This window comes from Trachypithecus francoisi, unplaced genomic scaffold, assembly GCF_009764315.1.
Source record: "Trachypithecus francoisi isolate TF-2019V2 unplaced genomic scaffold, Tfra_2.0 Lachesis_group21, whole genome shotgun sequence".
NCBI classification, from domain to species: Eukaryota; Metazoa; Chordata; class Mammalia; order Primates; family Cercopithecidae; genus Trachypithecus; species Trachypithecus francoisi.
This window is the reverse complement of record NW_022681467.1, coordinates 7083588-7098064: the sequence shown is the minus strand read 5'-3', so window position 1 is coordinate 7098064 and position 14477 is coordinate 7083588. Positions and strand designations below refer to the sequence as shown.

The 14477-nt window shown below is 47.2% G+C and overlaps 1 protein-coding gene and 1 long non-coding RNA gene across 11 annotated transcripts in view; one reads left to right on the top strand and one right to left on the bottom strand.

The window, feature by feature from the left end:
• Positions 1-4761: 4761 nt before the first annotated feature.
• Positions 4762-8077, bottom strand: LOC117068397. 6 transcript variants are annotated; one of them, XR_004431106.1, is made up of 6 exons: positions 7597-8077; positions 6747-6861; positions 6262-6382; positions 5874-5910; positions 5539-5795; positions 4762-4860 (listed from the first exon to the last, which is right to left on the bottom strand). It is a non-coding gene; the product is annotated as an uncharacterized LOC117068397 (long non-coding RNA). The 6 variants fall into 6 exon arrangements; XR_004431102.1 differs by lacking the exon at positions 4762-4860 and having other exon boundaries at positions 4933-5795; XR_004431104.1 differs by lacking the exon at positions 4762-4860 and having other exon boundaries at positions 4933-5739.
• SLC24A3 (solute carrier family 24 member 3) overlaps positions 8066-14477 on the top strand; it is a 514808-nt gene continuing 508396 nt past the window's right edge. For 4 of the 5 annotated variants that reach the window (XM_033185487.1, XM_033185486.1, XM_033185485.1 and 1 more), the window contains exon 1: positions 8066-8957. In XM_033185487.1, coding sequence (XP_033041378.1) covers positions 8516-8957 — 442 coding nt within the window. In that variant the 5' untranslated portion in view covers positions 8066-8515. The other variant, XM_033185491.1, reaches the window with a different exon arrangement.

Below are 14477 nucleotides of genomic sequence, written 5' to 3'. Positions count from 1 at the left end.
AGCAAGATCCCGTCTCTGCAAAGAACAAAAAAGGAAATACAACTTGTAGAGGGGTCCTTCTGTTTTCCTCTAGCCATTCCTCATTGTTCATTGTTTGAGCACAGCTCTCTTTCCTAGTTGTCATTCAATGCTTCAGAAAAAATGGCAAATAACTGTTTACATGACAGTTGAATACCGTGGTAATCATTGTTGCAGATAAGATTCATCAATGGATGTTAAAATTAGTGGGTGAAATTTTGAAGACAAATAAAATTTGCATAGCTTCAAAGTACCTTTCCCAAAATATTAACTCCATGTTATCAAGGTTAACACGAGTAATAAGACATATTGACGTCAGAAATCCCATGGTATGAGGCAATGAGGAGGACATGGCATAATGCCATTGCCATGATGCATAACCTCATCCAGATAATGAGAACATATTAGTCAAAAGTAAATTGAGGGGCATTTGTGAAATAAATCATCCGTACTCAAAAGTGTCAAAGTCATTAAGGAAAGACTGGGGAAAAAATTATGAAACTTGAATAAGGTCTGTAGTTTAGTTAGTAGTATTGTTGCTATGTTAATTTGTAGCTCTCATTATTTTACCATACATACACAAAGTGATAACATTAGGATGAGATCCATGAAGGGCCCCTTAGGATTCTCTGTACTACTTTTATGACTTCTGTAAGGCCCAAATTAGCTCAAAATAAAAGTTAAACAAAAATTGTTGTACTCAAGGTGGGAGGATCACTTGAGATCGGGAGTTCCAGGCCAGCCTGACCAACATAGTGAAACTGCATCTCTACTAAAATACAAAAATTAGACAGACATGGTGGCATGTATGTCTCAGCTACTTGGGAGACTGAGGCAGGAGAATGGCTTGAACCTGGGAGGCAGAGGTTGCAGTGAGCCAAGATCGTGCCACTGCACTCCAGCCTGGGCAACAGAGTGAGGCCCCATCTCAAAAAAAAAAAAAAATTGTTGTACCCAGTTTTTAGCATCTTAAAGGACTAATTTTTATTCCTTTAATAATTTTTGTCATCTTGTTCAAAAACTCGATATTTTTGGACTTGGTATTTTAATGAGAACATGACTAATGCTGACTACGGGTAGGAACACTCTGAAAAATTAAAAATGATTTCACCAAGGTGTTCTCAAATTCTCATGATACTTTTTCATCAGAGTTTAAGTTTAAAACCCTGTTTTGTGTTTAAAATGCATTATATGCACTGGTGTTGTTGAACTAACATAGTTTACAATGATGTGGGATTTAACTTTGAAATTTTTCTTTTCTATTTTTTATGGAATAGGGTGTCTTGCTATTCACAGCTAAATGATGTAAGCTGGAATTACTAATGCTGTAGCTGGAATTCTTATTCCTTGGAGACTTTAGAAGCTATTGCTTGTAGATTACTTTAAATGGTTTTCCATATTTAAGAGGTGTTTAAAAGCAAATGAAACATGGAAAGTTGAAAAAATGAAAAGGTATGTGTAATCTTGAGTGCTGCAACATATAGTTAGCTGTAAATACGGGTAGTTATGAATTCCTAGTCATCTCATTTTTGGGGAAATATCAACCAAATCTATGCTTTTCAATCTGTGGATTTTGTTAAAATGCAAGTTCTAACGCAGTGGTCCTAGTAGTCTACCTTTCTAACCAACTCCCAGGTCATGCCACCAACTCTTAGTGCCTGCTGGTCGAGGGAAAACATTTGGAGTACCAAGAACTTAAATGACCGGAAAGAAAATGCTATGCATGAGTCCTGTCTATTTCTGGCATAAACTTTCAAAGAAAGGGACTTAATTTCTTAAAAGTGAAATATTTAAGTACCTAAAGGATCTCTTTAATTTGAGAAATTCTTGCCAGTGAAACAAACTCGGGAGACAGGAAGAGCTGCATGCGACACACCAGTCATCTTAACGTCACATGTCACCTGAGTGGAAATGTGGAAAGAAACGAGGCTGTGAAGTCAAAGATTAAGCTGAACCAGTCAAGGGCAAATAGGAAATACCTCCTTCAGGCACACAGAAATCTCCCAGGAGGAGATTTACCGCTGCCACCAGGGGGCGCACCGCCACAGCGATCCCAGGAAGAGCGTCTGGACCCAGTCATTCTGCAATTCTGGGGCTGGAAACCTGGGCGATGAACTGAGATAAGGAGATGGACACAGCACTGTATAATGTGAGACCATCCCATTAGCCTCAGGTCTCTCTGGAGATGACGGCTTGGTGATGGGTCGTGTATTTACCACTCAAGTTTTTGCACTGGACAGCTGAGGTGGGCTTGAAGTGGATTCCGCAGTCAGATTTGAGGCCTTGGGCAAGAGGGGTTTGCTGTGATTATCCCCATCAGAATAACACAGGGCTGTCTAAAGTACAAAGAGCCAACTGACATTGGCATTTCTTTCCTCTGAATGTTCTATATTTTCAAAATGCTACATTGCCACAAAGCACCCTTCTGTGGAAGGGTTGGCATCATCTTTTACCATTGAGGAAACTGAGGCACAGGGGAGGAATGGACTACACTTTAGATCTGTGGCCAAATCAGAATCAGAATTCCAGCTTCTTGCACCAGCCAACCACAGCAGACCACCTCGGTGGGCAGCCCTCCCCCTGCCATCTCAGGGTTCCTCTGAATGAGCCTCGGGCATAGAGCTGCCAGCCAAGGCTGGGAGGAGTGGCTCCTTGGAAGGCAGGCCTGGAGGCCCAGCCTAGCCTCATGCTCAACTCTGCCAAAGTCAAACCATGTCAATTTCTTTCATTTAAGTCAACTTGTCTTAACTGCTTACACATGAACAGATTCTTTCTTCTTTATTTTTTTAATTAAAAAAATTGGACATACTGATGGAAGAAAAATAATTTTAAAGCTATAGAAGAGTATAAAATAAAAAGTGAAAGTCCCTCTTCATTCACTGACCCCCAACCCAGATCTTGTAATCCCACATCCCAAAGTAATCAGAGGTTGAGTGAGAGAGAGAGATGATTTTGCTTAACTTTACAAAAATGGGATTATACAATTCTTACTGTAGCTTATTTTTTTTTCACTTAAGATATACTGTATATCATGGTCTACTAGGATGAAGTTTTGAAATTTAAAAATGCTAAAACATTTTTTAGATCTATTGTCTTGATTAAAAACATGGGATTCCTAAGCCTAATAATTGTATGTTCACAAAAATAACCCTTCAGGGCTCTCCCCAGGCTCCTCTGCCACACTCAGCACCTTGTCTGCCCAAGCTTACAAGGGCAAAATTAAATTAGTGGCATGTATATGTTTTCTTTCTGAATGATCCTGATAGAATGAACAAATATTGTGAATACTTAATGTTTGTCCTCTGTGGATTAAACATTTTAATCTCTTTATTATTTATGGGGTTCTGAATTATTTCTTACAGGAGTCTTTAAGAAACATAGTACTCGTGTGAAAAAGGAAATACATATAGACATTGCTACAGGGTGTGTTTGCATACTCTGTCTTTATTTCTTCCAAACACCCCAAACAAGTCAATTAAAAATATCGACAAACAGGAGCTGGGTGGTATATTTTTGCTTTTTAGACTTTCCCTACAGAGTTTACCAAAAAATATATGCCAAGCTGTCCCTTTCTCTGAAATAGTAGGTCTCAAACCTTAATATGAAAAGATACTTGGGACCTTGTAAATAGTGCAGATTGTTGAGCTTCCTGAGTCCCACACCCTCAGGATAGGGTTGGGAATGCACATTACTAAGAAGCTCCCACGAACTTTTTCTGCCCAGCAGAAAGGAATTTGATTGACAGGATCCTCCATGAGTTTGTCATGGCCGGGTGTGAATCTTTCCTGATGGAACCTATTCTACTTTCCTCTGATTTGGAAGAAAAAGGAAATGGGTTGTACTGACTTTTGCCATTAAAAGTTTCCTCAAAGTCTAATGTACATTGCAGGAATTCTTCTGTGCTTGTCTCTGACAGCTTGGGCCCCCTGAAGTTTCCCAGTGGACCTGTTGTCCTGCAGTTTCCCTTGGGCTCCTCCTGATGTAGTGTAGCTGATTTGAGAAGCAGCTGATGACTGTTTCAATTTCAACTGAAGTTCCTTATAAAACTAGCTAATCTGGGAGGTTATTTGTCTCTGATCCATATGCAGTGGTTTGATTATTCTTGGCTTATACTAAACTTGGAAGGGAACTGAAGCATTAGGTAAAAACAACATACACCTTCACAGCATTAAAAAGAACAAATCACAGCCACGCACCCCGCAGTGGACAGACATCACAAAAACAAAAATGGGCAAAAGCAGCCTCCCTTTATCTGAGGCTCAAGGACAGGCAACAATGATCTAGGGTACAGGGTTGGGAAGAGGCGCTATCTCTGGGGAATTACTGCCTGGTGAGGGGCTGGCACAAGGGAGACTTCCAGGGAGAGCAGGAAATGTTCCATGTCTTGGTCTGGAACCTATGAGGATATATACACATATACAGAGTCATTGAGTTAATGCTTAAGCTATGTACATTTTGCCTTATGTATGTTATACCTCAACACATTTTCTTCTTCTTTTTTCTTTTTTTTTTCCTGACACGGAGTCTCGCTCTGTCACCCAGGCTGGAATGCAGTGGCGTGATCTCGGTTCACTACAACCTCCACCTTCCAGGTTCAAGCGATTCTCCTGCCTCAGCCTCCTGGGTAGCTGGGATTACAGGCGTGTGCCACCATGCCCGGCTACTTTTTGTATTTTTAGTAGAGACAGAGTTTCACCATGTTGGTCAGGGTGGTCTCGAACTTCTGACCTCAGGTGATCCACCTGCTTCAGCCTCCTAAAGTGTTGGGATTACAGGCGTGAGCCACCGTGCCTGGCCAACAAATATTTTTTTAAAGGCAACTGTGAATCTGACAATGGTCCACTAGGAAAAAAAAAATCTATTGTCATATTCATGTGGTGAGTTAAAAACCAAACAAATGCACACAGTTGGGCAAAAAAGAAAATTCAAAATTGAAAACTCTTCTAAAATAAGCAGTCTATTTGAACTCCAGTCATAAACGGAACATCAAAAATAATGTGAGCCCACCTTGCAGACACAATACTCTCAAAAGAGTAATATATATATTTTTTTGTCCTTCAAAATATAGCCAGCTCAGAAAGTGTCTGAAGAAGCAGCTTTCCTGGCTTTTTGATAAAGACGGTGGACAAGAATGGGGGTGAGAAGATACAAGTTGTTAGGTCTTCCTTAGTAAGGATGGGGTTTTGTCCAAGTCTATGTGACTGTGCAGGTGCAGGCGGATTTGTCTGGAGGTGATCAGTGCTATCAGTGTAGTGGCCTCCTGGGCTATGTTTGTGTGAGGCAGTGACAGGAAGCCCGGCCCTTCAAGTCTCTAGGCAAGAGGGGGATGCTTTATACAAGGCCTGTTCTAGGCATACTCCATGGGGGAATTTCTCCCTTTCATCCCCCCATCTGCTAACATTAGGTCTCACTGTGCTTAAAGGTTTTCCATGAACACCCAGGGGTCTTTCCCTTCTGAGCATGGGCCAGGTCTCCTTGTGTTATGGAACAGCCATGGTGAGAAAGTTGATGTCTCTTTACCAAGAAAGTGGCTTTTCTGATTTTCTCTTCCTCTCTCCTCCTCTCTTGTAAATCAATGGCTTGCCTGCCACACCTGGGAATGTTTGGTGTTATGGAGACATAACCTTGCTTTGTCCTGGAAACTGCTCCACAAGGTCTGGGCGCTGGGGGCAGGAGGAGGCTGGAGAGCTGGAAATACCACAGGAGGGCACCGAGCTGCACCTAGTTAGGGCACAGATGAGGTCCCATTCACTGGCTGGTGGGTGATCTGGACTGGGCTGAGAGTTAGCGAATATAGTCACGGGAGGCTTTCCATTCTTTGTCCTAAAGGCAGAACTGTGAGAAAGGCTACCCACCTTTATTCACCACCTCAGTCAAGGTCTCTGCATGGACCTGAAAATAGAATGTTTATGGGAGGTCAAATCAGGGGGAGTAGACAGTGACCCTGGCACCCAGCCCAAGGTGGGGAGGTGCTCTGTAAATACACCTGTCTTATTCCTGAAAGGGTGAAGACCCCCACACATCTGGGAGTGATGCCTCTCTTTCCAGGCAAGAAGTACTCTCAGACTGAAGTATCAGAGCACATTCTTCATTCCCACTCTTGCTCCTTTCACAGTTCAGTTTCTGGGGGGAGCTTTCAAACACTGGAAGAGACAGGTAGGAAAAAAAATGACTGTTTTCTTTGGAGAGGAGCCCCTGAAGCCTGTCTCACTTGGCCATCACCTGGTGGACTGAGGAACCTACCAGGTCTCAGCTGCTGCCAGCCTAGGGACCAGGATCCCCACCTTTCTTCCCTAGGTGGTGCCTGGTCGCCCAAGGAATTGCTCTTTGTGCTTTACTTTAACGGTGCCCTTCACTCCAAAATCTGTCAGAATGAATAGAAATCCAATCATCATTTCTATGTGCCACAGGAGTGCTCTCCCTCCACCCCCCACCCCACCACACACACACACACACACTCTTTCTCTCTCTCTCTCTCTCCTGGTGCTGAGATAATTTCCAAGAAATTGCCAATTCCTCGTTATTCTCCTTCCTCCTGGCTCCCTTCCCAACTCCCCCTCCATCACCAGATTACACAATTCCTTGAGCCTGTGGTATTTTGCCCTGGAGCTAGTGTTCATTTTCTAACTCAATTAATTCCAGATTCCCTCTCTCACCTTTTATTTTCCCTCGTTTTCACTAGAAAACACTATTTGAGTGTCTTTCCTGGTTAGCTGAATTCTTCTTACCTACTAAACTTTCTTTTCTGTGTCTCCAAAAGCTTGATGGAGATAACATAACTAGAGAATTCTCCCCACACGCTCCAGCATGGATGAACTCATATTTTTACATCCTCCTTAGTATCTGCAGCCAAAGCAAAGGGAAAACCACTCAGGCATTGTGGGGGAGGTACCCTGAGTGTCTGGAAGATGCCAGGCTGAGAACAGCAGTAATAAATGATATACCCAGAAAGGAAAAGTCTCTGGTCTTCCTGGGTGAAATGGCCTTTCTGTGGAAAGGAGGCCACCTATGACCACTTCCTTTGCCTTTTGCTGTGACCTTGCTGTCTCCAGATGCTGTCAGGAATTGTCTGGGAGGAGATCGGGGTGGCGGGGGGTGGTAGAAGGTCAGTCACAGGTGGGGACACCTTTGAACTCTGCAGGCCCTCCCGGACCTAGACTGGGGAGCCCTGTACAGAGGTTCTCTGCTTCCTTCCCACCTCCTTAGGGTATGAAGCCAGATTTCCTGATCTGAATGCATTCCATGGAGATAGTCACCCAGACAGACACCTGGTTTCAGGTGATCCCTTTCTCAACAAGGACTTTTGTTTTCAGCCCTACCACAAGGGCATCTCCTCCTCAGCCCAGCCAGCAGCCCCAGGGTAGCATCTGGGAAGAGTCCAGGGAAGCCCAATGAGGGAGAGTGGGCTGTGTCTGGGATGGCCAGGGGTCCCCTTCAAATGGGCACCTTCTGCAGGGTTGCGAGCCCAGCCATCTCTAAGACAGCCCACACCTTCAGCAAGGAGAGGCAGGAGACCCGGAATGGGGAAAATGGGAGGACTAAGGCTCTAACGTCGGAGATAGGGCAGGCTGGTGTTACCTGCACAAGGCCAGGAGCCTCTTCAGGCCGCATCTCCAGGGACCGTGCCCGCTGTCCCCACTTCGATCAGCCACAGTGTTGGGCTTCGTCCAGCACGAACAGAAAGCGAAGTGTGAGCCCAGGCCAGAGGGGGGAGCCCGGACACCCTTATGGAACCAACAGCCACTGGGGAGGCCTGTTCCAGATCCCAAGTCGGGCGCACAGGGGGATCCCCGCAAGGGGGCAGAGGGAAACCCGGGAGGCCCGCGAGAAGAGGCGATGCCAGCGGCTGGGCTCGGGCAGCCAAGTGCACTCGCGGCGCCCCGACTCCAGGTAGCAAGTAGAGAGGAGGCTGAAGAGCCCCTCGGTTTTTCCGAAAGTTTCCAGCGAATCCTTCTTGGTGAAGATCGGCCTCTGGGAGGCAGCGTGTGTGCTTCCCGAGAGGGGGGACCCTGCGCCGTCCCCCTTCCCCTGGCACGGAAGGGTTGAAGGACTGCACGCAGGGATCCCTCCCCAGCCCAGTCTCCTCCCCGCGCGCCCCCTCCCCGCCGTGCCGGCCAGCGCCGGGCTGTGTCCCAGGCACTGCCCCCCGCCAACCGCTGCCCGACCAGCTTCGCCGCTGCAGGCTGCCGGGAGCTGCGCTAGCTCATGCTCCCAGCTCTCTCGGTGCTCCCTGTTCGCTCAGGCCCGGACCCGGTCCCAAGCACGCGGACCATGGAATAGGCGGACGGCCCCGCGAGGCGCTCCTGCAGCCGGCGAGGCCAGAGCCAGCCCGGGGTGGCTTCGCCAACCGGCAGAGTTGGCCAGCGGCGGGCCCTCCTCCCGTCGGTCCTCCCCCGCTCCTCCTCCTCTGCCCCCGCCGCCCCCGCCTCCCGGCCGCCCCCGCCGCCCCCGCCGCGCCGCCGCCCCAGGCCGAGCGCGGGCGCGGAGCGTGGGAGCCATGGCGCGCGAGGAGGAGCGGGACCCCGAGAGCCGGGAGGCGGCGGCGCGGGCGAGCGGCGAGGAGGAGGAGGAGGAGGGAGGGGAGGAGGGACTGGGCGATAGCTACGACGAGGGCGACGACGAGGAGACTGGCAGCGGCGAGGAGGAGGAAGAGGAGGCGGAGGCGGCGGCCGGGTGGGAGCGCAGCGAGGACGCGCGGCTGCTGTGCGCAGGGCTGCCTCCTGCCGCCGTCCCCGCCGCGGCCGCTCGCGATAGGAGCGGCCGCCGCCCGCCGAGGCCGCCGCCCGGCCGCCCGAGGATGCGGCCGCCCGGCGACGAGGACCGCGCGCGTCGCCGCCGCCGCCGCCGCCGCCGGAGGGACCTTCTGCTGAGCCAGCTCTGCTTCCTGGCTTCGGTGGCGCTGCTGCTCTGGTCGCTGTCGAGCCTGCGAGAGCAGAAGGGTGAGTGCACACTGCCTGCCCCGAGTGGGCGCTGCGGCTCCGGCGGCTCGGGGCTCCCGGGGCCGGGCGCGGGGCTGCTGCGGGCGGCCCGGCCGGAGCCCCGGGGTAAGCGGGCTGGGTTGGCGGGGGGAGTGGGGTGCCGGGCACGAGGACTCCCCCTGCTCCACGCAGAGGCATGGGAGGTGGGGACCCTGAGCGCCAGCAGCCGGCAGGCTTGGCCACCTGGCCGCCCTGGAAACATTTACCTGTGCCCGCCTGTGCGCTGCTTACTCGCGAGCTGGAGGGACTGCTGGTGGCGGTGGTGGAGAGTCTTACCCTCCGTCAGCCCCCAAGGCCAGGGATAAAGTTGTGCTGGTAGACCCGGCACCTGTGCAGGTGACCACCTGTACACTCCTCGGCTTGCTGAAGGATTCAAGGTGACTGCTTAACATACAGTTGTCCGTATGTTCTCCATACAGAGAGCTGGCGGGACGGCCCGAGTAGAGAGCTCTTCACCCCCCTTTCAGAACAGGTGCCAGGAACTTCGGGGAGGGAAAAAGTGTTGGCCCTCCAGCTACGGGCTAGTAGAGGACTTGTTCCCCTAAAATGACCACTCACTGGGAAGACAGGGACTTATTCCCCAGCAGTCCCTTTTGCAGAGCTGCGGCTGTGGAAGAAATGGCTTGCAGTGGACCACGCATCTCACTGTCCGCTCCTCTCCCGCTTCTCTGCGCAGGGTCTGCCCTTTAACCCACAACTTTTGTCTTGTCTTTGTCCTTGGCCTTTCTTGAGTTGAAATAGATCTTGTGTGCTCAGAACAGTTGTCTGCTGAAACAGTTTCTACCCTGTGATTCAGCTGTCTAAAAAACGAAGGAAAGACATGAGAGACTAACTGTTGTAAAATGGTTTTATATTCTGCCTGTGGAAGTGGCACGATTCGTGGGGAAACAACCATGTAAAGGATTGTGAGGAAAGAAACAAAACAAAACAAAACAAAAAAACAGTCAAGTATGTGCTGTGGTGTTAAGGTCGACGTAGCTCTAATGCAAGGTGTTATGAGGTGCAGAATAAAGACATTTTGATAGTCACCATAAAATATTTTCAAAGGTGCCATGAATTTAAAAAGGGGTCTCCCCCAGCTTGGCTGGTCTCCTGCTTGATGGGGAAGCTGAACAGGCGTCAGTCTTCGTTCAGGTCTTAGCAGACCGCTTGACGGACTTCATCATATATGGTAATAGCAGAGAGTCCGTCTTGGTCTTCAGTGAAGCTGTTGAAGACCCCACGGCTCTCTCCATTGCTCTCCTGGATCTCAGATCCTGTAGCCTTGGGTTCTGACATCAGGAAAGGGGCTGTGCCGGTGTGAGGGAAGCAGAATCTCTCCCAGGGCAGATTCACATCTGCCAGACATCAGTCCACGGAGAGTCTCACCAAGGGGGTTTTCGCTAATCCCCTTTTTATTTTCCTTTTTTTTTTCTAGTGAAATACCAGTTTATAGTTCATGCCACCTTTGGAAAGGGCTATTCCAAGTGGATTACACGCTGGCCATTTTTTTCTGGTATTTTGGGGCTCTATAAGACGTGGAGTTCCCACCACTTTCAAGAACGTAAAAGACATTTTTTTCTGGGTGAAGGGTGGACCTTAAGTCAGTCAATGACAGGGGGCTGCCTGGGCCCCGAAAAGCTGGGATTTGGGGGCTGGGGGAGAGGGGGCCAGACACTCTGCAAGCTTGAAACCTGGGGACCGGAATGTCATTTTGAAATGGTTTCCCTGGCAGTGACATTTCTGTTTAGGTGCCATGGACTCAGATTTAGTTCTATAGCACAGCCCTTTCCCCATCCCTCCCTCTGTCCCTTTCTCCTTTCTACCTTTCATATTCTTTTTTCCTCTCACTTCCTCTTCCTCCCTTCTCATCTCTGTTGGTCTGAGGACCCCTCCACACCCCAGTAACTGAAGATCTAACAGGCAAAAGCCAACAGTGTGAAGGAGGATGCCAGCCAGCTTCCCTGTGTTGCCCCCGAGTGACGTGTGAGTTGAAATGGTCTCCAATCACTTTTCTTCCATTAGGTATTGATGATTTCAGTATGTGATGCACGGTAGTATTTTGCAGCAAGACACAGGTTTTTCGAGATAATTTTTAACATATTAATTAGTAGTGAATCTGCAAATGACAATTTTGCATGGGGAATTGTCATTTGGCACACCTAAGCATTTGAATGGTGACTTTTAGCCTGGAAACTTGGGCCACACACTACCTAGCGGTCCTTTGGGTACAGATACTGAAGTTTGGAGTGAAGCATTGTTTTGAAGACCCTGTGGCTTAGAGAGGCTGAGTGATTAGCTTAAAGTCACACAGGATTCGAAGAGTAGAGGAAAAAACCAACCTGAGATAACCTGGTTCTTTGTTCCCAACTCTGTCCTCTTGTATTGAAACCACCATTTGGGTGTAGCTTTGTAATATTTACATAATCCCGTAGGGGGTACCTTCATAATGGTCAAAGGTAATATTTTCTTTTAGTCACTTTGAAAGCCATGCAATGATTGTCAAATGTAACTTTTCAGAAGCTTGTTTTCTAACACATACTGACTTTTCCCTCCCTCCCTCCTTCTGTTGGATCTTCCTCCCTCTCGCCTTCCTTCATTCTTTCTTCCTTCCTGCTCCCTTCCTTACTTTCTTCTTTCCTTCTTTAAAGGACAGTTCTTTTACCAAAGCAAAATAGAGATGTGTGATGCTTATCTTATATAATGTTTCATAACATTTCTAATCATATGGAATTTGAGATCCCTTTCTAGACATCTAACGAAACTCAGATTTGGCTATGTACTGAAAAGTTTTGGTTATATACTGAAAACGCTTTCTATATATTCAGTGTTTGGTTAAATGCAGTAAGAATCTACATTGATTCTTTTCTGCTGAGGTGTAACATGAGGTCTGCTTAATTTAGGTCAGGAAGAATTAGTGCTGGAATCAAGAAAAATGTTAATTCTAACAACAACAAAAGCAATAATAATAACTGGAATTTGGTGGGCTCTTATGTGCCAGGCAGTGCGCTATGCCCACCTTATAGGTATTATTTTATTTAATCTGCAGACACTCTTTTCAGAGACATGAGCCTTCAGTGGTGGAAAGCAATGAGCTCTAGTTGCCCTATTTAGTTGTTGTGGATGAAGATCTCATTTTGATCTCTTTTTTCAAAGCCAATTAAAATAAGGTGTTAGATTTGCTGAGGAGGATTTTCTTTCCTTTTTGCAATGAGAATAGATTACTTTTGGATATTTTGAGTGGTTTAAAAGTGTTATATTTTTCTTTGACGTAAACTACCCAGCCATTTTTTTTCCAGAAGTAGTGTGGATAAAGCCCAGGGATTCTAACTGAGGAGTAATTCTAGACTTTCTCTCTAGAAGGTTCTCAGGGAGGTCATTAGTAATTAAGAAAAAAATATACGCCAGCCTAGGCAACAGAGTGAGACCCCGTCTCTAAAAAAATTTTTTTTTAGTTAGCTGGGTGTGGTGGTGCATTCCTATAATCCAGCTACTCGGGATCTGAGGCGGCAGAGTTGTTTGAGCCCAGAAGATTGAGGCTGCAGTGAGCCATCATTGTGCCACTGTACTCCAGCCTGAGCAACAGAGTGCGACCCTGTCTCAAAAACAGAAAAAAAGGAAAAAAAGAAAAAAATACACACACATGCATATACACTACATATATATACACATATGTACATATACATATGTGCATGTATGTATGTATATACTTTGAGATCCTTTCTATACTAGTTGCTGCATACCACATCACCCCAAAACTTAGTGGTGTAAAACAGCCATTTAATTTTTTTGCTTATGGATACTTTGGATCAGGAATTGGTTAGGGGTAATGGGGATGGCTTGTCTCTGCTCCATTACATCTGGGACCTCAGCTGGGAAGATTGCAAAGCTGGGTGGCTTGACAGCTGCATCTGGAGTCATCTGAAGCAACACCTCTCCCACACCTGAGGTCGACGTGGCTGTTTGCTGGACCCTCAGAGCTGGGCTGCCAACCACAATACCCACACATGGCCTCTCCATGTGATCTCTTTACGTGGCTCACTTTGAACTCCCCAAGAGCATGACATCTGGGTCGCGAGAGCAGGTACCCCAAAAGGACAAGGTGAAAGTGTGTGGCATGTTTATATCCTAGCCTCAGAAGTGACAGTCACAGAATGTCATTTTCACTATTTTCCGTTAGTCAAAGCAGTGTGAGATGTCAGCCCACGTTGAAGGAGAAGGGCATAGATACCAGCAGTCATTCAGTGGAGGAGTGTAGGGTCACATTATAAGAGCCTCTGCTGTGGGAGATACTGTTGTGGCTGCCTTTTTAAAAACCCGAGGATTCGAAGGGATCGTAACTTAGCAGTGAATGTAGACATTTCCCAAGGTGGCGAAGGTGAATATCACGTACGTGCATACATACAAACATATACAGACAGACATACACACAGACATATGTATGTATGTGTATATTATCTTTGAAATACCTTCTACTCATGAAAATATTGCTGCTTATTTTAGCTGGTGTGGGATCTAGAAGTGGTATTTGGAAAAGAGGTTGCAGTGGGTATTTGAACTGCAAATTTAAATTACAGAGCTGAGAGCCCGTCTTTGCCCTTGTGGCTGCCCTTTTCTCCTATGGCGATGACCACAGCTGTTTAATCCTTCTTATGGCCCGGTGTGAGGGTTGCTGGAATCTCCAGCTTTGTTTCCCCCTTCTATTGCCACACATCCCCACTCTGGCTTTTCCTCTGCTCCTCAAAAGGTCTATGATTCTTCTGATCTCAGATTCCTGGCGCATGCTGGTCCCACTGTCTGGACTGCTTTGTCCACCATCGCTAGTGAATTCCTCACTACCTGGCTTGAGATCTTCCTGACTGGGTCCCTCCATTTCTCTCTCTGAATACACCATATGTTCCCTTCATAGCATTTATCACCATTAGTAATTGTGTGTTTATTTGGTCATGATTTGCTTGATATCTCCTCTTCCCCAGATTCTAGGCTCCAGGAGGTCAGGGACCCTATGAATTTTCCTCACCTCTGTACCCCAGTCACTGGCCCCATAGTAGGAGCTCAGAAGATATATAAATATCTTAAACATAGAGGCAAGTGTGAAAGGTATTTGTTAAAGAAAGACGCTCTTTTGATCGCTGAACTACAGTGCCTGTGATAAAAACTAGTCATCTTGTGTTAGGAGCCCATTGGCTGACATGGGTTTTATTGTCATGAGCAAAAGTAACTGAAGGTTTTGCCATTGATAACATAATTCTGCTCTCAGTACAGTGGATTCAATATCATTACCCATTTCTCATGGGATAGCACTGAGCTGAAGAAAGGGGGAGTACAGTGCCTAGTGTCTGTTAAGTGATGGGGTTTGAACCCAAGTCCACCTACGTCAGGGCTGTGTGCTGCTGCATTTTCCAGCCTCTGCGGAGAAGGACATGAATAGAAGACGGGGAATCACCCTGCCTTTTTCAGTTAACTGAGGAGTAAGGAGTAACAGAAGGTTGGTTTCATAGA